Source organism: Dermacentor variabilis, chromosome 8, assembly GCF_050947875.1.
Source record: "Dermacentor variabilis isolate Ectoservices chromosome 8, ASM5094787v1, whole genome shotgun sequence".
Classification (NCBI taxonomy): domain Eukaryota; kingdom Metazoa; phylum Arthropoda; class Arachnida; order Ixodida; family Ixodidae; genus Dermacentor; species Dermacentor variabilis.
The window spans coordinates 89,977,718-90,002,869 of NC_134575.1; the positions used below are offsets into that span (position 1 = coordinate 89,977,718).

The 25,152-nt window shown below is 46.4% G+C and overlaps 1 protein-coding gene and 1 pseudogene across 1 annotated transcript; one reads left to right on the forward strand and one right to left on the reverse strand.

Annotated features, from left to right (window-relative positions):
* Positions 1–1,541: 1,541 nt before the first annotated feature.
* On the forward strand, positions 1,542–1,720 carry LOC142591787 (U2 spliceosomal RNA; annotated as a pseudogene).
* Positions 1,721–4,510: 2,790 nt separating this feature from the next.
* LOC142591477 (pseudouridine-5'-phosphatase-like) lies at positions 4,511–23,499 on the reverse strand. Its single transcript, XM_075703806.1, has 5 exons — positions 23,403–23,499; positions 16,468–16,584; positions 14,975–15,193; positions 7,555–7,787; positions 4,511–4,705 (listed from the first exon to the last, which is right to left on the reverse strand). Exons 1-5 carry the CDS (start codon positions 23,497–23,499, stop codon positions 4,511–4,513), a joined length of 861 nt encoding a protein of 286 aa, XP_075559921.1.
* Between the last annotated feature and the right edge of the window lie 1,653 nt (positions 23,500–25,152).

The window sequence follows — 25,152 nt, forward strand, 5'->3', positions numbered from 1 at the left end:
CATTGGATGTGAGAATGCACTGTTAGAACACGAAAAATATACTTTGCTGTCCAAATTTGAGGGACGACAACAATCATTCGAGCTTGCAGAAAAAGTGTTAGATGCAAGTGGCGACAGTCTCGTATAATGTTACTGCAGGATAGCCGCGTTTCCTGAGGAGAGAAATAAGCTTCTGGGTGAATGCATGGAGTTTCCTACCTCCAAGCATTATTGAAATAACAGAGCGAAAGTAAAACTGGACAAAGGAGAACTGAGGGGACACAACAATAGATTCGTGCAGTTTTTAGTCAAAAAGCCGTTATATGTTCCACTCGAGCCAACTTAAAGCAATAAGCCCAGTAGAAGCCTGCATCCTGTTTAATGGAGAGACATTTGTTTTACCTGGCAACAATTTTCAGGGCCTTATTTTTTGTAACAGGTGGCGTATATAACGGCTGGAGAGATGAACTCAACAAGAACGGCAGCGATAGTTGTACGCAGTCCGAAGTTATTCGACCCGCCGAGGTGGCATGCTGGCTTCGACGTTGCGCTGCTAAGCCCCAAGGCCCGAGATCGAATCTCGGCCATGGCGGCCGCATTTCGATGGGGGCCCTTGTAGCATACAATGGGTACACGTTAGAGAACACTAGGTGGTCAAAATTAACGCGACGTCGCCCGCTGCGGCGTGCGTCATAATTATATCGTGGTCACGTAGGAATTGCTGGCAATGAGAGAGCAGATGAATGAGCTGCACAAACAGAATGTAGAGATAGCATGTCCCATAAGCATTGCAGGTCGTCAGCACACAGCAAACTCAGGGACAAATGGCAACGGGAACTATACCTCATTTGTGGCGCATGATAGCCTTAGTTGCTTATGCGGCACTAAACCGAACACAACACAACACACATATCGTGGTATTGGCATGTAAAACCGCATAATTAAAGAGAATACCAGTGAAATTCCCCTCTGTGCAGCTGTATGGCCTCCGAGGCTGTGTATGTGGGCCCCTTCATGGCGAACTGTCCACTGCGGTGTGTCAAACGCCGTATGCACATAAAGGGAAGGCGAGACGCCACTAGACACTCCTCTACCATGTTGAGTGTCAGAAGCTGATGAGTCACCATAGAGTATACATACACATGTATCGTTGCAAAACGTCGCACGATACCTTTTACTAACGAATCCGGGCGCGTGAAACAGACACGCACCTCACCGCGCTCCGAAGGCAGACACTGCTTCCCCGTTGCCAAAGCAATCGTGAGTAGGTCGACGTCCTGTAGTGCAGTAATGGTTGTGAGGTCACTCGAAAATCCTAAGCGGTCAAATACAGCTCAGGCCACACAAAGATTCGTTCCCCAAAAACTTCCTCTGAAACCAGGGCGTTGCTCCGATGAAACGTGCCAAGTTTGCGAGATCGGGGCCACATGGATGGTTCGCCTTTCCGCGTCGCGGTCCTGCGGGCAGCACGCTTACGGGACCACCACCACGGGAGAGCGGAAGGAAAGAAGATAGGCAAGCGCTTGGAATGCCGACAAAGAGAGCGCGGTGCGAACGTAGACATCCCCGACGCAGGTAAAAGTGTAGTATCTGTTCATACCAGCTTAATATCTGACACGGGTTGTATTTGAACCTAGATATTAAACTTATTGCTATAAGTTGGCGGAATGCTTAAAGCCTGCTTCACCCCCTCCGCGGTTCGGTCCTGCATTGCACTATATTTGGGATTGACCCAAGTATGGCGATAGATTCTCAATTTTCAAGGCTCCATTGATGCACGCAATTTTTTCCAGAGTCTAGCTATATACGGGTCCGCTGTAAAAACTATTCAGCCAAGAAATCAATTCCAGAAAAAAATAGATGCCATGAATTACATCTTGCGCTGCCTCTGTCCCGACCTTTCTCACGCGCTGACGTAGCCCATATAGCTGACAATGTCAAAAGCACGAGGAGCCTACGTAGCCTGAGTTGGCACTCCATGGATCCTTGTTGCAAGGGCAGTACTCCAGAGGGCTGGTCGCGCATATTTACCATGGAAGTAAGAAGTCACGAGGAGCCGCGGTCGTGTTCGCATCTTTGAAGGGAAGATGGCTGTTTGTAATGAGCTTCTCTGACGATAATGAGTAAGAGGCGCGGTCGCCACTACCGGTTGAACATCCTGGCACCTGCACAGCGTGCATTTCCTTTTCTCATAGCCTGTGCAGGCGGTTCAGCATGCAGAGCCACGAGAACGAATAAAGTTCAGCTCGACCACAAGAATACATCGGGGTGAGGAATTTGCACCACGTGAAGAACACTGAGGAGTGTACTGCACGTGCAAAACAAAGCAACGAGGCTTCTCACGAGCGTCTGCGCACTTCTTTGTAACATAGTGCTATGCGCCGAGGCTAGGGGTGAAAGAGCAGCGAGTGGCCCCTCCGTGTTTTGTACGTGTGTGTGTTCGCTTTAGGACAGTTTGTTTTACCTCCGTCCCGCTGTTCATATGCCTACAACACCAACCAAATATAATACAAATTTATACGTTTCGCTGCAGTGCAGTGATTATCTGCTACTTGGTTTTTGGATGGACGACCAAGTGTTCACGTCGATACCGACACAAATGGTTACGGTGAGCGTCACTGTGCAGTGATGTGGTCGGGCGCAATGCACTGGTTTGCTTGAGTGATAAATGTAATGAATATTCATATATGGTGAATTTATCTCTGCTAAAAACATCTTCAAGGGTCCTTTAAAAGGCGCTTTAAGGTCTTGCCAATAATTCTCATTCGTTCTATGATGATGCCTTGCCTAGAGGCAGGCTGCGAGTAGGTCCCAAGAATTAGACATGTTAAGTTATTACTTGGAGAAATCGCCACGCACTGTTCGTTGCTGTTGGGATTTAGATTGCTCGCACAACGCATTGTGACGCGTTATTCGTGCGTTCATTACGATCAATGTTATGATGTCAGATACGATCATACTTCAGTTCATTTACAAGCTTCTGAGTGCAGTAAAGGTGCAGTTGTAAATATCATAACATCTTCCATGCAGCAACGTAAACAACCACTCATTACTTTTTTATTAAGAGAAGGTGGGCTACACGCACACTTTATACATAACAATGTTAAGAAAATAATAACAATTGGTGTTCGACCAGCTATTCCAAGGTAGTTTGTCTTGGACAATCGTATTCAATTTGAACATTTAACTGTTAGTATATCCCTAGTTTTTAACAGCGTTCTTGCTATTAGTGCGAGAGAGAAACAAAATTGCTATTTTGCACGGAACCAGGCTGTGGTAGAATCCGCGTGGTGGGTGGAGCACTAGGCCAAACATTTCATACGTGTAGTAGAATACCACATGCAGTTTTATTGAACTACAATAATTAGAGCGAGAACAATACTAGATATTTGTTATGAATATTCGGCTGATTTGCGTTTATGCATTCGTGTTGCACAAAATAAAAAATACTTTAGGTAATTCTTTTTCCCAACAATGCAAACGATCATAGCGTGCTACTTGCACTGGAGTACGGTGTAGTCTGTTCCGCGGAATTGATACTGGAGCAAATTGAAACATTTGAGGTTGCATGACGGACTCACAATGTCAAAGAAGCGGTTAATTCTTTTCCCCGTAATTTTCACGAGTAAAGAGTTCTATTATTAGAAAATCTGCAGCATTCCGCACGCAGTAAATCATGATGAAAATCTACATGAAATAAACACGCGCATCTATGCGCGTTGCCAGCAGTTCAGTAAGGAGTTAACCCACATTTTTGTTCCTTATCCAATCGATATATTGTTCTCGATCGCGAAGCTCGCAATATTTTGCGCTTCTCGCGCAGAACTAAACAACGAAGCTGGGCTTAAAAGGAGCTTTACCAGGCAACACGAATGACTGCGAATGGCGCGTGCCTATTGGCCACCGCGTAGCCGCCTTGGAGCAGGACTCATATTTCTTGAGTTTAACATTACGCCATGTGGTTCAGCAATCCATGCGGGTCGCGCAAATGTCGAAATGACGTCGGATAGAACGGAACAATAACAAATTGAAGGACACTGAGTAGAGAAACATGCAATATGTAAAGGGGCACAGAGCGCATGAGTATATTGCCTAGCTAGGAGCTTTACGACTCCAGTTCTACGCTTGACAGATTTAGAAAAACTTGCTTGTATGCTTGTGTCAGTCACGAATCTTGGCACGGACGACACATAAGCGCCGCAATAGCAAGCACGGGTTGCAGCCGTGTTGAAGCGCATTGCCCATGGCCAAAGTAAGTTTGAGTGCCATCCCTTGCTTTGGCGTTGCTTCTAACGACGAGTCTTCTACATCGACGCCACAAATGTCGGCAGTTCTTCACTTACACGCGTTTATGCTCCCCGATGTTTAACAAAGTGTGCGTTGGGAATACACGTTAGCGAACAGAAATGCCGCAAGAGCGGTGCGTTTTGCACAATGTGAATTGGATTCGTAGCAAGTGTTACGCTCCCACACACCTCCCCCCTTCCCCAGCGAAGCATTTTCATCGCGTCCCAATCTTTACACCAGCGTGTCAGCTCTTCTGTGGGGAAGTGTTGAAAGACGGGAGCCCAAACAGCTCGGGTTTAAACTCAGTCAGCGAGACGATGCACAGGGTAGCCCGACGACGAATCACTTCGTCGATACGAGGGTCTGGAACCATAACCACCTGCATACCAGCGGACAGACCTGCCGTTACACCCATAGGTGAGTCTTCGAACACCAGCACCTATGGTCAAAAGACGGGAGAGAAAATAACGTTTATTAAAGCATACTGATTGATTACAAAGGAGCCTCTATAAGGTTTCCAGTGGGACGTATACATTAGGCCTCTTGTTTCGGTATTCAGCAATATAACATTTCCTGGAAACAGTCGCTTGTTACAATGAAAGGGCCATTTAACTCACAAATACGTTTCTTGGAGCAAATAGGCCTATAGCTACACACGCCCAAAACAAACCGTGAGCTGCTCATCTGTGCATAAACTGCTCTGTTTCCCATGTGTTATAATATGTTGCCAGCGAGACTGTTCACGTAATCAGGAAAGGTTTCACAACCGCATAAAGTAATGCGTGTATTGTATACAAATTCACGACATCAATTTTATGTGAAATGTGTAAACAAGGTGTCGTTCTCAAATACATGTCAATGGACCTCCTGCGTAATACATTTCTAGAACCTTAAAAAACAATGCGTATGTGAAATGAAATAGTAGGGAACAGTACCAAAACATAAAAAAATCAGACATGGGAAAATTTATCTTTTCCTGAACCTTAATTTAAAACGTACGCAAGACTACAATGTTAAAATGATAAACCTTCAAAAGTGGGTTTTATTAGGTTATTAAGTCGCGGCATAAATAAGCTAGAAATTTGATCTACACCACATTGGCATGTTGTAAATATATATTCTCGAACATGACAAGTGATGAAAATGACTGCTGTCAAGTACACAAAAGGCAACTATTATTGAGAGCACAGTGATTGCTTCATGGTACACAGCAATGCGCAGTTGCTGAAGGTTGCGCATTTTTTACAGAAGCACGTATCAGAGAAATAATTGTGTAAATTTTGTGTGCATTTGTTCTCATTCATCAACGCAAAAGACTGTTCATCTCTAGTAAAAATTTAGTCAGCTAAGCTTCTTTACAAGAAAAAACCTGGCCGTCGAACGCTAACGAATGGGTTTCAGCATGACAGAAGCCACAACTTTCATGTGGCAGAAGTAGAGTTGTCGTTGTTGAAGATGTAGACTACTAATTATCCTCTTTCCTGTTCATCCTCGTCATCACCATTTACGTTCATTGCAAGACAGAGGCCTTTTCTAGCGATCTCTAACCACATGCGTATTCCATCTGTTGACTTCATATTCATAAGGTTCTTGTGCTTTCTGTTTACTAAAAAATTCGCAGTTCCGCCCGAAAGGCGAAACACTGATTGCGATAGTAAATTAGTTGATAGCTGTACGAAGTAAGGCTAGTGGATTTATCGACCGTATAAACTTGTAAACTTTCGCTTACTAACTAAATTAACAATAATAGAATATGTAAGCGTGACTCAACGAGGGTGTAGAAAGAAACAGACACCTAGAGACGGCGCTCTCTTTGTGTGTCTGCTTCTTTCTAGGTCATTCTTCAGTCGCGTTTACACATTCTATCATGAATGCAAACCAACTAGCCCGCCATCGTGTTTTAACTAAGTTAAAGAGTTCAGTGTCACGTGCGCACAGGTAAACATGAACACATCTCACTCAATGGCAGCGGAAACTCTATGAAAACGCAAGAGTTAGGAATCGCCGCAGTAGCCGCGAACCAATTCACCTCCGGGCATCTGTCGCTTTAGCGCGAACGAAACGTCGAAAGGAAAGCGCATACGGAGCTACCAGCACTACGCGCAATCTTCAAACATCGCAGACCGCTTTGAAGATGAGGCCCGCGCGGGCACACACTTTGGCCACATCGCAGATTGCTTAAGACACACGAGCGCCGGCAAAGCGTCCGTATGGCGTCCGCCCAAAGCATCTGCTATGGCGTCCGCGAGATGCGTGGCGAACGCCGTAGTAGACGCCGCAATGTGTCCGCTCTGTACGGAGTTGCGGGCGAGGAGAACATCGAGACACCCTGCCAGCCACCGGAGAACGCCACTCCTCCCTCGCCTGACCCCCATTGGCTCGCACGCCACAGGAGAGGGCCCGCGCCCAGGACACGTTCGCCGGCTCACCCTCACACACTTTCGCTCACACGGAACGTCACGCCGACCGCGACGCCGACGCAGAAATGCGCCTGGAGTGTCCATATAATAGCTACCTCAACTAAAAGTCATAACGAAAGTGCAGGCTCAAATGCGGTTCATTTCGTGCTGAGTCAGTGCAACAGTAGTGTGTACTGATAAAGGTCATCACGCAGGCACCTAGGTACAATGAGCACAAAGATGTGTAACAACGTTTGTTTAAAGGTGAAATTTTACGCGACTCATTGTGTGCAAATATAACGAGCGCCTTCACTATATACATGCCGATAAGCCAAGCTGTCGTGTTTGCTGCAAGTTTCAGCAAATGGGGGATTCCTGTATCGTCATTTTGACGATTCTGCACACCGCGTTAACGACTAGCTCAAAACAAGAATAAAATTACTATGAAACTTCAGTGCCAATCGAAAGCTGCAACAACTAGGCTTTTGTCAAGTGTTTGAGGGCCGTCCGAAGAATTCGTGACTACCAGGAAACCATCGCTGTGTGCACTTAGATATCATAATCTTCTACAGTTGTAACCTCTCGTCGTGATAGAGGTTCTCTCGCAACGACCCAGAGCTCCCTTGTGACAAAAATGCGAAAATAACCCTATACAGTAAAACGTCTGCAAACTATAATTATGTAAATTACCCAGAAATGTGGAAGGCCACAGCAGAAAACACGCTTGCACCAAGCGAAATAACAGTTCATCTCAATGGCGGAGGTTTGCACTACGATTTAAAAAAGAAATGGTGAAATAAATAAAAATTGACGCTCCAGAACAGTTGGCTGCAATATGTTTCCCTCGGAGGGCGTCGTAAAGCTTGCAAACATCAGAATTCCACGTCACCTTTTCGGAAGGTGGCGTCTCCACAAATTTTGACGCGGCGACGAGGAATATGTCCGGGTGAGGCTTCCCGCGCTTTACTCTTGGGTCCCCGTCAGAGCAGACCACATGGTGAAAGAGGGCCACAATATCTTGATGCTGTGTCATCTTGAGGGCGAATGAAGCTGGTGTCGAACTGGTGGCGACGGCCATGGGGATACCGTGAGCATGTAGGTGGCGCAGCAGACGTTCAGCGCCTGCATGCAGATATGAGGTAGAACTTAAAGGGCCCCTGAAACGGTTCGGACAAATTTTGTAGACGCGTAGGGTACAGCTTAAGTAGAACATTTGCACCACAATTTAAGTGAAGCGTTACGTATTAATGGAGCTACAAGCGATTAGAAGCTACCCTCCTCCCTAGCCATGCTTTTCCTCCTCAACTCGTTCGCCGAGCGAGTGGGGCTAAGCTCCGCCTTCACTGGTTCAGCGTCACGATGCGACGTCACATCGTCCACTTCCGGTTGTTTTGGAGCCCGCCCCCGCCCACGCGAGACCGCTCCGCTAGCCGCTTGGCCGTCGACCCCAAGCGAGAGCTATCGAAGCAGCGTGCGTTGCGAGCATTCTGTCGTAGCGCCGTACGTGTCTAGTATTCCGGTAACCACAGGCAAGCTGGTCATTTCGGCAAATGACTGTAGGCATAAACTCAAGCTGATGAAGGAACTTTAGCGTAGACGTACGTGAGTGGCCTGATCGCTCTGCACGGTCCATACACTTGTTGGTGCAGCGCTTAACCAGCCAAACAAAGCGCTAATATTCCTCTAACCAAGTGTGAAACATATTAAACATCTATAAAAACAACGTGTTCATTATTACACTCCTGCGAAAAATACACACCAGCAGCAAAGAAGAATACACTTCGTTGCTGCTACTGTGTATGGTTGAGCTCTGCGCCACCAGGTGGCTGCACCGTGCAGACCATTCGCATTTGCCCTTCTGCTCATCTCATGGCTCATCCCGTTACGGCAAAGTCAAGCGGCCAGACTCTGTCCCCTTGCGCTTGCGTTTTCCCTAATACCGGACTCGGGAAACGCTATTGCGTTAGTAATCTTCCGGTGTAAAGTGACGGCCACAAACGCGCAAATCCTGGCGCCGATCGGATAGCGGCAGTCCGATGCGCAGCAGCCAGTTCGCTCGTACGCTGCCTTGCAGAGGGACACGATGTCGCAGCTTGACATATTGCCAGTCGCTACGTTTGCAGTCCACAAGGCAACAAAGTCGAATCATAGTGCTCGCGAAAAGACTGGGACCGACTCTGACCGCGGAGCTCTCTTCAAGATGGAGTACGTTGTAACACAAGCAGACGACACATGCTGTGTGGCGGAAGTGCTTAAGTGTACTGAAAAATTATTCTTGTGCATTCTCTTTGTGTTACTTTCTTTTCATAAAAACAAATTAGCTAACATTCCAACTATTACGAAGATCATTTGTTTACCATAAAGTTGGAAAAATTATCGATCACGCGCCCTTGTCAGCCAATCGGATAGCTCGCCCCACTGACGTCATATGGGTGATTTCGGTCATATGGGTAGGGGCGGCTTAAAATTCCGCCGAGCAGTGCGCTGCGATCGGCAACGATGTGCATATTTAAAACCTTATAATAAATTACACGCTTTACGCGGAGCACTTAGATGTGTCAATTAATCATCAGAAGGACCTACTCTTACGACTCAATACGTTTGTAGAAAATCGGCAAAAGCGTTTCAGGGTCCCTTTAAGCTGAAGGCATTCTAAAAAATTCTGTCTTCTCATTGTTTATGCTTGAAAGAATAAATACAATACGGTAGCTATAAAGTAAGCTACACACGTCATCCCTGTGTCTATATTACTTGGCCTTACTTTGTCTTATTTCCATCGTTATTTCCAATATCACTGTCCACCAACAAGCACAACTTTATTTGCTACCATTGTGGCAGAGCGAGAAAATTGGGAAATCTCTCTCAAGAGGAACGCAAGAGAAGTAGACCGACTAAAAGACAAGTGCAACTTGTAGTTGAGAGCTAAGTAATATAAGTAAAAGCTCGCAATTTTTTATAGACGGGTACTTATTTAGATGTTTAGAAAGGATTACGAGAAAGTACACAGCAATTCTTGCCAGAAAACAAGCCGTCTAAAGTTGACCCCGCGTATGTAGAAGATCAGCATAATATTAGAACAGCGTAATCATTTGTGCAGTCCGCCATTTTCTTCAGTACAGATCCCAACTTGGGCAGAGCGACGGCGGTGAATAATGGCGTCTGTCGCGCGAGCGTATAGCAGCTTACAGTGTCCTGTGCCTCATAATCCTGATTGCAATGTTACAAGTGCTTCCACAGCAGTGATGCTTGCGTCCAAGATGTGTCGTATTTGTGTACAGGATTAGCCTTGGAAGTTTTAGCCAGTAGCACCCATGATCAAGGCATAGGACGTGGAAACTCCTCTTCAGCAGCAGGCGTCACATAGCACTACACATTGTTAGGAGGAGGTGGTAGCTTATTTGGATCAGCTTTAGCGCATGGCCACGATCGCAACAATAGTCATGGTCACTCTTATGGAATGCTACTTTCGAGTGCATCAGGCTAATTTTCAAGGCTCATCAGCGAGCTTACAGCATCGTGATCACTTTTTAGCTGTTGTGTCGTGGTGCATTTGTTATCTTATTTCTTTTGCGTGTTTTGTGCTAGAGACAACCTGTGTTATTCAAGCTGCAAAGTACATTCAATGCGTTCTCTCAGATCAAGAGCATAACCATATCTGGTGTTTCAATCGCCCCCCGTTTACAGTGCCTCAGGCTTATTGAGAGTTACTCGGTCATGTCCGCCATAGATTAGCGGAAAAGAAGTCCATGTTGACCCGCCACTCTTCGTGATACGGAAAGGCTGTGCAGTCAAGTAGGGCCATTACATGTGTGGCTCTGAGTACAACCTAAGCAGAATGTGCTTCAGGGTTCTATTGAATCTTATTATTACTACATCGCATATAGGGTGATACGGTGCCGCACCAATGAGCGTAACAGGCAGCGTATATTCAGTTATAATTAAGTTGCAAGTGGTGTAAAAATCATGGTAGCAAAGGGGCTGTCGTAAAAATCTTACCCAGGATATCTTTCATTCGCTCGTCTGGGGTCCTATACGGTAAAACAACTCCAATGTGTTTTTACTCCAATCTGCTCACGTCAAATTTGCGCAACCCCCTATGGAAGCATCGGGAAATGACACGCTGGATTGTCTGAACAGTCCAACCAAACCCTCTCGTCGTTCTCAGGAGGTCACTTTTGTTTGCTTGAAAACGAATAACATTGCCTACACTAAGCGGATTGTATTATCTAATTGGCTAACAAGAGGCGAGGAGCACGCTCCAGAGGAGAAGAGTTCGATGGGACCGAGCTAGTGGACTGAAAATCGATAACGGGATAAAGAGGGTGGTGCCGGCGTCTATGATTGGTCCGCTTTTCCTTACATACCTTGCGGTGGCTAGTCGAAAATCACGGCGGCATGCAACGGAAGCTTTAAAATGACGCTAAAACGGATTCTCAGCAAAGAATAGTTGGCAGAACTGGGTCGTAAATGTGTCGAAAGTGCTCGAAAACATTACACGGCCACGCAAAAAGCATTATTATACGCAAATAAACCCATGCTCTGCGGCAGCTGCGAGTAGCCAGTGTCTGAGCGATCGGTGGCAGCCATCTTTTATTCCTTTCGGAACAGGGCAGTTCGTGGGTGTTCAGAAGAAAATTCAGTTTTTTTGCATTGCATATTTAATGTGTACACGTCACTTTGACACGCTGAATTTTTGCGGTTTCGTTACGTCGCGTCACAGGCAGGTGAAGTGGGTGCAGCCCGGAAACTTTTGACCAATAACCGAGGGCTAATGGGGAAAAGGCGTCGAATCAGAAATAACTATTTCTATTTTGTTCGGTCCAATCATGCATCATCAGTGTGTACATGTCATATCAGAAGGGGAGCTATCGCGGTTTTTGTGACGTCGCGTGACAGACAAGCGAATTGGGGGTGATCCGCAAAAGTTTGTGACCAATCGTGGTGGGCTGATTGCAGAACTGGAATAGAAAAATTTGCACTAGCTTTACGTTACGGTGCCCCTGGTACCACTGCTGCATCAATTGTGGGCACAGCTACATCAATAAACTAGCGTGGGGCAGTATCTATCACTATAGGCTTGAGCAGCGCATTACTAAGAAGCATTCGATCGCCGGGAGCTTTGCCTACTTTGCTGCAGGGAAATTTCCTCTGGCAACATCTTGCGTGGGGATGGCACATCGACACCACAGGTTAATCGTGATCGTATCCTCGGCCTACACGCCCAAGCGGATGGCAGGTCAAACTACACTGTTTCCCTTCTATCCAGACAGATTGAGCAAATTCTGGCCATGATCCGGAGGGCCTCCAACAGGCACTCGGGCCTTCGAGAAGAGGACCTGCTGCGCTTGGTGGAGGCATGCGTGATCAGTCGCCTTACATACCGTCTCCCATTTCAGCGGTTGACCCAAGCGCAACAACTTCGCATAGACGCAATGATTCGCAAAGCGACGAAGCTGGACCATGGCCTCCCGAACTATACTTCCACACACCGTCTTCTTAACTTAGGGACACATAACACACTAGGCGAACTGCTAGAGGCACATTGGGTCAGCCATCGCCAGCGCCTCCTACTCCTACTCCTACTCACTCCTACTGGCCGCCATCTTCTCACACGGCTAGGATACTCCGTCCCACCCCTTGAGTTTGAAACTCGTCCAACGATCTTGTCGTCAGCGATACGCCAAGCACTAAGTATTCATCCATTGCCATGTATTATGCACCCCGAGCATGACAAAGGGCGGCGCAAAGCCCGTGTACAATACTTTGGCCGTATGCTTTCAAACATCCCGGAAACACAGACTTTATACATGGACACATGACGCACTCAAGAGGGCTATACCTCGGTAGTTTTGGATGGCACCGAATCCCTGAGAGACTCTGCTGCAATGCGCGGAACAAATGCCGCTTACGGAGAAATTCTCGGTGTTGCTCTTGCAATTCGATACGCCATCCGTGTTCCTGAGGAAATGTATATATTGACGGACTCGCAACAGGCATGCCGGGCGTTCCTATCAGGACATGGCACCCCGGGAGCGGCGCACCAAATTCTCAAACAGATCCCGCAAAATACACCAACCACACCTCCCCGCATCCACTTACTCTGGACCCCTGGTCATACCTCGCTGCCGGGTAACGAACGCGCACATGCGGTTGCCCGAGAAATTTCCCTCCGGGCGACTCGGCGTGGTGAGGCGACTAGTTCAGAGTGGGGGGATCCCTTGCTCCGTTACAAAGACATACTCCGTCATTATACAGGCATTCGTCGCAACCACGCCGCACCACCGCCGTCCTTCTCGCGGGAGGAAGCAGTGGCATTACGCCCTTTACAAACCGCAACTTTTCCAAATGTTGTCTCTCTTAATAAATTCTACCCACACTGTTATGCAGATCGTTGCCCTGGCTGTGGCAGCTCGCCCACAATCTTCCACGTCACGATTGAGTGCACTGCAAACCTGTTTCCTCACTTGCCAACTCTCCTTTACCCCCTACGCAACAAAGAGCTGTGGGACGATGCCCTCCGCGACGGACCTCCCGAGGTCCTCCGAGCTGTGATACAACGGGGTCAAAACATCGCCGGAATCATCTTAGGGATCCTGCACTGAGGGTTCCTCACACACTGCTCTCGCCATTCAAATGTTATTAATAAAGATGTTTTACTCTCTCTCCTCTGGCAGGCGTCACATGAACACGTATCTTCAGAAGTCCTCCTGTAGGCTCGGTGAGCAGAAAAACTCTAAAATGAGCTGCTTTGTTTTCCTAGTGCCCTTGTTCTCAGAGATAGGACTCTGGTGTGTCACGTTCAATTTCTTGTCGCCAAGGCGTCTAGCAGCCATCGTCTGTGAAAGACTACATGGGGATAGGTGGTAACAACGGTAGGATATTCATTTGTGAAAATTGATCGAGTGTCCCGGGGGTCTTTTGCGGAGCGTTGTTCTGCCAACCTTTGTCCTGCATGCTTCCAAGGTATTGTTGTTATCTTCCTCACGATAAGGCTCCTCCGATTGCAAGCGCCGAAATTACACAATGATCAGCTTTTGTAATTGTACCTGCATTTTTCATAAAGAACAAAAATTTAGGCCAGCATTCGTGATTTATCCTTGGCGTTCGCCTCGCTATTGGCTACACTTCTTTAAGTAGTTTCCATTGTGTCGAAGGCTCCTTCCAAGTTCTGTCCGGGTCATTGGCTTCACATGAGCTGAGCACGTTTGCCACAATGATATTGTAAAGAGGTAATAACGTATACTTCACCCTCAGCGTTGAGTGTGAGTGAGAAACGGTGAGTGAATTTTTACGCATGCAATGAAAACCTGAATGCAACTGCCTTTAGCGAACAAAAGGGTAGCTGTAGCCCCAGTAAGTGTTACATATCGACCAGCGACGAGCCCAGAACCGGCTTGTTTATCCCAGTATCCTCCGAGATAGAGACTGTTTGTTCGATTAGTTCATCCTGTAACAGCGGAGAATGATGAGTATTGAATGCGTCGGGTGTCATTAGCGCAGTCGCAAAGTTTTTCTCACGTACAAAAAGCAATATGCCTGACTTAAGCTCAGGTTACACGATCATCATCATCATCATCGTCATCGTCATAATCAGCCTGCTTTTTCTATCCCCAGCAGGACCGAATACAAGGCCTCTCCAAGCGATATCCGCTTCCTCTTATCTTGCCCTAGCTGATTCCAACTTGCAAGCGCTTACAAATTTCCCAATTTCGTCACTCCACCTAATTTTCTGCCATCCTCGACTGCGCTACCCTTCCCTTGGCACCCATTCTGTATCTGTTGTTGCCCACCGGTTTTCTGCAGTACGTTCTACATGGCCTGCCGAGCTGTGTTTTTGTTTCTCTTATGGAAAGGCGAATATCAGCTATCGCCGGATTGCTGTCTGATCCACACCGCGCGCTTCCTGTCTAACAATATTAAGCCTAGCAATATTAGTTCCGTCGCGCATTGTGCGGTCTTTAACTTGTTGTCTAGATTCTTTATTAAACTCCACGTTTTTTCCCGATAAGTTAGCACTGGTAGAGTGCCATGATTGTACATTTATTTTAAGGACAGCGGTAAGTTTCAGACAGAATATTGTAATACTTGCCGCAAGGACTCCAACCCTTTTTCTTCTGTATATTTTCTTCTCATGATCAGGACCCGCTGTGTGTTATTTACCTTGATAATGGTAATCCCACATCGACTAACGAAAGCTGATTGGCCATCATGAATTCCTGTTCACTTGCAAGGGTGCCTGATGTGTTACTGACGCCTATGCACGTTGCACCTGCAATGCCGAAAAATAACCGCGAGAAGTGAGCGCTCACCAGGCATGAGCTGCGCGCTGTGGTACACTTCCTGGGACATCCGATCCACTGCTTCCAAGAACCCGCCCGGAGTTAGCGGCAGACCAAGAGACTCGACAATTGTGCGCGCCGCGCAGGCATCTGGGGTTCCCAGCACTCGCCTATTGAGCTCCCAGGTAAATTTCTTGCCGTAACGGGAGGCCACTCTCTCTGCAGCTTGAGCGTAGAACTTCTCAGTGTCTTTAACGAACAAAAGAGACCGACAACAGTAAGGCGTGATAGCAAAAGCAGGACACAGTTCGGACACTCAAGATGACTACACAATTGAACGCTGACCTGGTCTGACTCAAAATGCCGGGGTAACATTGTTCGCCTTCAAAGAGGCATGCGTGGAGCTGATTAAAACGCCGCAGCCCTCGTAGCATTCTTTATGGCATGTAAAGTCACCACAGCATGTGTTCTTCGCGAAGGTGACCTCGTGTGTTTAGTGTGATAAGCGTTTATATATTGGAACGCGGCACAGCGATCAATGGTGGCCGAAGGAGTGAACTTTCAACCTAGAGCCAATCTTTGTACATAAAAACTCGTTTTTGTGGTCAAGGCAAGTCGCCTTGTCGGAACGCTGTTTCATCGTCTTCGCCTTCTCGGCCGCTTTTGGTCACCGCGTCTCTATCTTCCTACGAACCTTCATTCTAATGGGATACTGTAGAAGGCATTACAAGGGCGATTCTCCTTCAAGCTGTTGCATTACGAATTACTGTTGAATAAATTAACATTATTAGACTTAGGAAAATACATTGCAAGAAGACGGAGCGCTGCACGCAGACACGGGTACTGCATTTTAGCTGAAGCCTTATAAGAAACATGGGCCAGTTTAAATATATCAGGTAACAAAAACAACGCGCAAAAGCATGCGCAGTCTCTTGTGAGCCGGCCGTGTATCGCTCCAACTTAACAGGAGTAGGTTGTCTACATAAGACACAACAACACTTAAACCATGGGGCTGCTGTTCTTGTCACGCCTATTCATGTCTGATACTCTTCTTTCCTGATCTCGTATATTTGATTGACACACATTATGAATATACCTTGAGTAAATAAACTGCGCTAATCTTGCCCCTACTACTTCTATGCCTCTGGCCATTTGCGCTGCGAATGATCAATAGGTAGTACTGTTTACAGCGATACTGTTGCCAGTAATATCGCTGAGAATTTCGCGGTCAGTTCGAAGCGTACTGCTGCTTTGGAGTGGATATATTAATTGAGCGATCAGAAATGTGCTTTCTGGAGAAGTACATCTTCCCCTAAACTTAATCTATAAGCCTTTACGAAGGAATCGTAGACTAAGCTTTCATCTACATACTATGTTTACGTTAATGTTGAGGACTTCCCTTTCGCAACGGACGAAAAAGAAAAGTGAAAGCCATAATGGATAATTGGAGCGACAAAACTACACTGAATGGATAACTGCGTTTCGTGGTCGCACATATTTGTTGTTACTAAGGTGTCACTCACCTATAAGCAGGCCGTCAAGGTCAAAAAGCACGTGGGATACGGATTTGAAGACTGGCAGAGTGCCCTTACCAGCAGCAGCACCTGTGTCATCTCGCTTGCTCGCCGAATGGCTGGAACCTGCGTTGAGTATAAGCCATGGCTAGTGGCAGCCTATACGGGAGTCTAATTTATTGGTTGAAAATAATTCTATATACCAGAAAGATTTGTCTTACATAGGTGAGCTCAGTACAGAAGCAACGCTAACAAGCAGTGTTCTGAGTGTAGTTCCACAGAAATGCTTGAAAACTGGTCGTAATAGAAGCAGGTAATCTCCGGAAATGCCCAGTGTGTAGATAAAAACTGCCATTTGCAAGCAACGAAACACACAAGAGGAAAATTACTGCGCGTTTTTTTTTCTTGAAACGTGAAAGGTAACTGAAGATAGAGCAATGTATGCAAGAGAAACGGCCAACGGCCTGTCCTGAATTGAGCAAAGTGATTACAGCGACTGAAACCTCGTTAACATGATTTTTTGAGCTCGGGAGAGACACATTTTTAATAGATGTCTCTACCGTCAAGGCGCAGTGAAGCATAGAAAACTCAGAGATGAGAGTTAGTAGCGTCCATAGTAGACAGAGAAGATGAGCGCTATTGTTGAACAGGTGTGGGTTAAGGTACGTGGCGCAAATGTTCTCCTCAGCGGAGCTATTATGTGCCCTAGATGAGTGTGGCGGCGTAGTAACGCAAGTACATTGTGGCTTGAAAGTATGTTGTGTTTGATTTAACTCTGCAATGCCCTTCTTACAGTGAAGACGGATTCACCGTAATTGCACACTTTCTGCATAATCTATTTTAACACAAGAAACTAAGAGGTATTGATATCATATATGTAAATATGTCATATGACAAATTCAGTCTCAAACAAAAATGCTCGTGCAAGCCTCAATGTTTAGCTCGTGGACAGAGTGCGCCAGATTGAGGTCAGATTTTAGCAAACAGATATGTGCGAACGCACGGACTTGATGTGCGCTGTATTGGTTATGGTACTACATCACTGAATGTTAAAGTGGCTGCCATGAAAACGTTTTTTTAATTTGATGGTTTCTCCAAGAGTGCCTTAAATAGGCATATGTGCATGATATTAAAAGATAGCCTTCACAAGCTGTGGCGAGCAGCTGTTCATATGTTTTATCCGCCTGCGTCAGAGCTTATATAAAGATGCCTGACACATATGCTCCTTCCAACGTGGCTGAAGAGCAGATAATATTGTAAATAATGAAATGAAACATAAAATTAAAATAAGTAAATAAAAGATTTCGCAGCTCCACTAGAGGCGGCACCATTTACCGAATGCTAAATAGTGGACATGCATGAATTTCATAAAAAAGGTCACAGTTTCGCCCGAAATCCGAAGCACCGATTGCAGTAGCAAATTAGGAGATGGCCGTACGTAGTCAGGACAGTAGTTTAAGCGGCCGTATAAACTTGTGCTCATTCGCTTAATAGCTCAATTTACAATGATAAGTGTATGTAAGCGTGACTGAACGACGATGTAGGAAGAAACAGACCCAAAGACGAAGCGCTGTCTTTGCGTGCGTACCTGTTTCTACGTTCTTGTTCAGTCGCACTTTCACGTTCTTTCATGGATTCAAATCAGCTAGCTCGCCAACGTCTTTTAACTAAATTAACAAGCACGGCATCGCGCTAGCGCAGGTAATCTTGAACACATCTCTCTCCATGAGCGCGGAAACTCGCCGTCAAAATGCTGGATTGAGGAATCGCGGCAGCAACAAGCGAATTGACCTACGTGCATCATCCGCCTCAACGCGAACAAAACATCGCAAACACAGCGCATACGAAGATACCGGTACTATGCGCACTTTTCAAACATCGCAGATCGTTTTGAAGATGAGGCCCGTGTGGGCGCGCATTTTGCACGCGTCAGAGATTGCTTTCAAGACGCACGAGCGCTGGCAACGCGTCCCTACGGCGTCCGCCATCCGCGTGCTCCACGCCGTAGCACACGCCGCGGTTGTCTCCACTCTGCACGGAGTGGCGGGCGAGGAGGTCATCGAGGCACCCTACCAGCCGCCGAAGAACGCCCCTCCTCCTTCACCTGTCCCCCCTATCTCGTGCGTGACAGGAAAGGGCACGCTTCTTGCCGGTGTTCCTGGCTCGAGCGCTCGAGAGTGAACCACGTTCGCCGGCTCACTCTCACAAGCTTTCACTCGCACATACAGCATACGGCGGGCAGCGACGGTTTTATCGCCCTTGCACTTTATGTCGAGCCTCACGGTGAGGGCGATGCCGACGGCAGAAATGCGCCTGGAGTGTCCATATACTTGTTATCGCAGTAATAAGGTAAAAATGACAGACGACTGCAGCAGAACTGATAGTTGGGCGAGTTGGTACGAATTCATAGTAAAATATTTTGCGCGCACAATAGACAAGGACACAGTGAAGGGGGGACACACGAGCGCTTCACTGTGTCCTTGTCTATTGTGCACGCAAAATATTTTACTATGAATGACAGACGAGAATGAAGATGGTATTCGTAGACAGGAAATGTTACCGATCACGTGAGCGCAGATTGTCATACACGGCTTGCAACACGTTTTTTGCACAACACAGGTTACTGCGCCCCTGCGCTTCCGTAGTTTTCTCGCTATCTAAATGATAAGGATAACTATCTACTAAAACACTGGCTTACATTAGAATATGCGTCACGTCATCACATGCTTTGCGCAACAATTTATTTAATGTAGTGCAATATAAATCAATGTGTTAACCAATCTACACGACGCAGAACACTGCAGAGACATAACGCTACAGACATGGCAGTGCTATAATTGGATAAATGGCATGCGTAAATACAGCTCGTTTAGTTGAGACAACATCTGGAGTGCGTTTCTGGATAATAAATCTGTGTTCTTATATGCAGGGTGTCCCACGTAACTTTAGCCAGAGGTAAAGAATAGGCGAATGTCTCGTAGCTGGTAAGAATCAAGGTAACGTTGTTTGCCGTCGCTCGAAGATAATCAGATTATTTTTTTCATTCTACTTAATTACAGAATTAGTCCTAATTAATTATGCAACTTCTGAAATATTGTAATTAGATGACAAGTGGCAACGATAAAATTGTTGAGCAGCCTGCAAAACTCCTGATACGCCTTCTGTTGCTTAATACGTGCTGCATAAAAGTGTTTATCGGGCCCGAAATAAGCCCACGAGAGTCGCAAAGTGCCTCGAGTGACCAGTCGCGCAGCAAAAGTGCCTGCATTTGCTGCCTTCTTTCATGCTCGGAAAAGCACTTGTGTAGCACGTATTGAGCAACGGAAAGCTGTATCGGGAGTTTATGTCGCTCTAGAATTTTCGCATTAACACTTTTCATCTAACTAGAATATCTGAGAAGGTGGCTAATCAATTAATTACAATTAAATATTTAATGAGGAGAGACACAAAAATATTTTGAGTACCTCCAAACGACGGCAAACATTACCTTGGTTTTGTTCAGTGTGTGGCATTCGTATATTTTAAAACTCTGGCTAAAGTTAGCTGGGTCACTCTGCATAAGAGATAGAGACGATTTTTTCGTTGAGTGCCAATACTGCTTTCGCGTTCCATATTTCTAATTTGTAATTTGTAATTTGTTGTGTCTAAATATTGAGCATAGAGAACGCCATGCTAGCTTGAACTGAGGTCATTTTTATTTCGCGGGATTCCTACGTGCTCGGATCTGAATTTCAGCAACGTGTACAGGCAGGGGGCTGCCCGACGTCGTTTCTTTTCCTGTATGGTAGGACCAGAATTCACGACGGCATGTATGCTTCTAGGAAGGGCAGCTGTCATGCCCATGCCGGTGTTCTCAACCACTAGGATTTGCCCAGACGTGGTGCGTACCGGTATGCCACGCGAGGAGTGCTTCTAAGGTTACGATCTACTGGTCGTCTTCCAGCACGCCAACACACTCTGGCGTCGTGCGTTACATTTTGATTATCGAACATACCGCGCTCGAAACACATTCCCCTTATTTTTTCAGAACACTGGGGACCAGCTTAGAGCGTTCGGATGCGGTGGCATTCGACCTCTACGTGACATTAGGATTTAGCAGAGTTCCGTTCACGTGTCCCCTGCACCTTCCGTTATTGTAAACAAAACAAAGCTCTGCTCGCGTTGCTTTTACGCGCAAGCGTAACTGGCCAGCTAGTGAAATGGGCGTTGTTTGTCTGAAGCTGCGAACGAGGAAGGCACTTGGGCCTCTGTGCTGGTTCTCGTTTGACTGGCAATTTCGTCTGCTCATTTAATTAGCACTATGGGCAATTATAACGCAGAAATTAAGAATAAACACTGTTAAGCGCCTTCATACTCTTTAAACTAACATGTTGAACACAAAGTCTCACACGCATATGCCTGAAATTGCGCTGCCGAAATGTTTGCTATTAATAGACAGCGAAACAATTTAAGAAGAACCAACCTCGCTTGCTATTAACAAATACGTTGAGCACGCATTAGTAACTGGCTATTTTCGGCACTATATTGCACTTTAATATGAGCGGTGCCTTACAGCCGTGCCTTACCCGTACGCGGAAGCCAACTGGTACTTCGAGCGCCACTTCCTCAAGCGACGCTTTCGGAACTCCGTGCAGCAGCCGTCACCACCTCTGATTGCTGACGCTGTGACCAGAGGCATATGGCCTCAACGGCAGCGTCTTAAACCGCTAGATGTCATGACGGAAGAATGCGAGAACGCGCCCCTTAGCATCGTGCCACCATGCGGAACTCAACTGTACTACCCTGCCAGTGGTTCCACCATAATTTCCCATGGCGCGGTTACACGCGGTGGCGCGGGCTTTATCTTCAAAGCGATCTGCTTTGGGGGCACAATCTAGGTGGGCGGATGGCTGCTAGCTTTGTGTGCGCAGTGTTATTACCGCTCAGTTTCGTTGAAGCGATGGGCAGCACGGAGGTCACTTCGCTCGCTGCTGCTGCCGCGATTCCTCACGCCTGCGCTTCGACAGCGAGTGTCCGTGCTCATCGATTGTGGAGTGTTCATGTCTGCCTGTGCGTGATGACACCATGCTAGGTGATTTCATTAGCAAGCGAATGTTTACAACGGGGCGTTTTACTCCGGCGGCTGCTGCGTATGTCACGGTCGCGCGAGCCCTGTCTTGAATACGGTTTGCGATGTGGACACTGTAGGCGTGAAAGGCGCAACCAGGGCCGATAGTTTCGTGTGTCCTATAGCCCCCATACGCTTGCGCGTGACCCGCGTTCACGACGTGTAACGCTACTCTGCTTTGGCAACAGAAGAAGTGAATACGTGTTTCCTCTACCAGCCTCCAATTACTCTGGCGAGTGACAGAACGTACGGCTCGAGCACGCTCTTCCTGACTATGGTTAGAGTAGGCTTGGCAGAATGTTTTGCTTGTGCAGTATTTATTTAAATGGGAGAAATTGCGATGAACTGAATGAGCGCAATGCCATGGAAACCGCACGAGCTGCAACATGCATTCGAGAGTAGACAGGAAAAAACCGAACCAAGGTTGTTGCATGCTGAGAACGCTGTATGAGAAGCAAAGTAAAATTCAAAGAGAACAAGATCAACTGTTTTCGGAAAGCAGTGTTGCATTCACGATCTAGGTAATGTTTGTGTTGCGTAGCAATAGTGTTGCCATTCTGGATACAAAAGTCTCGGTTTCCCTGCAGTTAAAATGCGCCAGAAATCCCACCAATGGTGTCATTTCGGGGTGTACCTAAGAGTGTGTACTTGTAAAAAACACAATTCGTTCTGTTTGTTGATTTATGGGAACAATTTGGCTTTTTCTAAAGACGTCGCAGTAAACAAAGAGCGATGAGAGGACTAAATGGAAAACCAGCTCATCTCACAATGAGTGCCTAGGTTAATGCGATTAGCATTAAAGCAAAGAAACGACATGCCGTATTGCCAAATTATACAATTCTGCGCAGCCGACTACTACAATTTCCTGTTACCGACAACGTCTTCACGTCCCTGTGGCTCAACGCTCTTCGCTGAATGCACGTTCTGGTCCGATTGCCTTCATTTCTTTTCTTCGTTCTCCAGTATCGGCTGCTTGACATGACCAGTTGCATAATGTCAATGACCCAAGGTGTTCATTCAGAAACCGCCTATTCGGGCACGTAATCAGTGGCCAATCCTTAGGGCGTAGAATGGCGGGACAGAGGTTAGAAATGGACATCGCACAAAAAACTACGTGATGCTCCTAAATAATGCATAAAATGGGCGCCCACCTTAACATTTTTTGTAGTGATCAGACTGACGAATGAACAGAGTACCCTCGAGGGAGTAAGCGTGCTGCCTGCATCTTTCTATCAAATCTGCGTTATGCGGAAGAGTGTATAGTACTGGGAACTCTGGCTATGCCTTACGATGCCTTACAGGAGACAGGCTGCTTGCGAAAAAAAAATGAATCTGAATCCAGAAACGATGCTTATAGAAGCACTGCTATATTGCTGTTCACGCAGAACGGTTTTCGCGAATTTATCATAAATATACGCGAATGTTCCTTCAGGATATCAGAAATTTAAGGTCCCCCGTATTACCGATTATCTACGTATTAAACGAATCATTTCCCCAAGAAAAACCACAGGAAAGCTGCGGTTATATACAGATAGGCATGCACTTTTCTTTCCTACAGCTATTCCCGTTGAGCAGTTCACGTGATGAAATGTTTGCAAGCAACGATTTAATCCACTCTGTAGGAACCAGCGTATTCCAAGGCAACATCCACTACTGAATTTCTACCGTTGCTCAAGGAGATTCACTAACCTCGCTGATGTGTACTCCTCTAGGGAAGATTTCTATCCACAAAATACGCATCCCAACTGCTCGGAGGGTGTTCTTTCGTCGAACATCGACGGGGTTACGTTGAACATTCCAGAATGCAGCTTTATCCGCTCTTCTAATGGATACGTGCCTGAGCAGTAGACGTGGCGGAAGAGGATGAGCAATTCGTGGTGCCGCGGCTGTCTGAGGTCGAACAAAGCCGGCTTGGAGCTGATCCCGTTAGTCATTGGAAAGCCGCGCCCCTGCCGGTGGAGCACCAGTCGATGGGCACCTGGAAGTAAAGGGTAGGCGCGGGAATTCTCGTGGCATTGCGGAATCGAATTTGTACTATTTTACTTAGGACGCGCATCTGGTACAAAATTGATTTAGGTGAAGAAACAGCGCCATATAAAGGGCATGGACAAGAAACAGGCACCCTTGTACGTCTTTTGCTCACGTGCTAACAATTGCGCCGTTCTTTTTTTTTAAGCTACAGTTACGAAACCACCAACCCAAATACGTAATATTCAGCCAAAATCAGCTTTAGAAGCCTTGTACCAGTAGGCAAACAAAATAAATGTTGCATGCCGGCAGGCGGAGAGGACGTTAAAAATTAAGGAATAAACATAATTGAAAGAACGCAGACATGCTCATACACATATTCCGTAGTTGTGGGATGGTATCTGCAGTGGCGTTTGCAGCGGTCTCTGCTGTGCGTTAAGAAGATTTTCATGCCTCTTCCTGGTGCAGCATGGTCAGAAAGGACACTTATGGTGAGTGCCAATGGCCGACCAACATAAGTCAATTTTTATCACAAGGTACTGAAAGTACAAGCGCTACGTAGGTCAAACCGAAACATCTTAGAAATCATTGAACCGCGCGAGGAAGTCGAAATGTTCCAGTGTTAGACACGAAATTACCGCCAAGAAACTGTTTCATCGCCCTACCTGACAGCGTTGTGAGCAAGTGAACATGAACAAGGAAAGAAGCCTTAAATACCTTGCGAACGGGGAATGCTAGATGAACTGGCAGTGGCGGCGTAGCTCGTTGTTCGAGTGCGCAAACGAGCGACTTCTCGCAGCCGACCCGCAGTGCCTGGTGCCCGATGGAACGGCATGCCACGCCGCAACAAAAGTCTGGCACATGTAATTGCGACTGCATCTACCAAACGCCTCCGTGCCAAGATAGCTGTCATGTCACCAAGTGCAAGTATGGACTGCCTCGACTGATGCCGCAACTACGTCGTTGTTGTTGTTGTTGTTGTCCTGAGTGGCCGTGGCACATATATACCCACCGTGGGGGATTGGCCAAGAATCGGGCGGTTTAATTAGGTGCCTAAAAATAATAATGATAACAAGGGATAACTACGTCGTTTGGTTTGGTTTGGTGCCTGTAGACATAGCACAACCCACTACGGGGGATCGGCCATGAATCGGGCGGCAGTGGGTCTAAAAATGAGATATTAAATGAAATCAAATCGTTAATAATAATTTAATGCTATAGTTTCTTAAAATCAGAACTTAATATTTTTGTAGGCTCACATCCAGATGCTCTTCTTTTTTCGTGCTGTGTCACCCCCCACTACTTCACTGTCGTTTCTTATATGTTGCTTCCCCACAGTGACTCGTCTCCACTACGGGAGCTAGGTGAAGAAGCAAGCTATTTTGCCAGTAATGGACAAGTAACAATATATAACCAGAATAAAATTTAGAATATTGGAGTGTGTATAAGAAAAAAAAATCCATAAACGAGGAGAAAGTCATTACGAGATTTGAAATAATTCATAACACATTAAAAAATATAGTAAACGAGTAAACTGATAATTTAGCAAATTTGCAAGAATTGTCAATATAGGGGCCTAATAAAGCTGTAAACTGCAATAAAGACATCGCTGCGGCTGA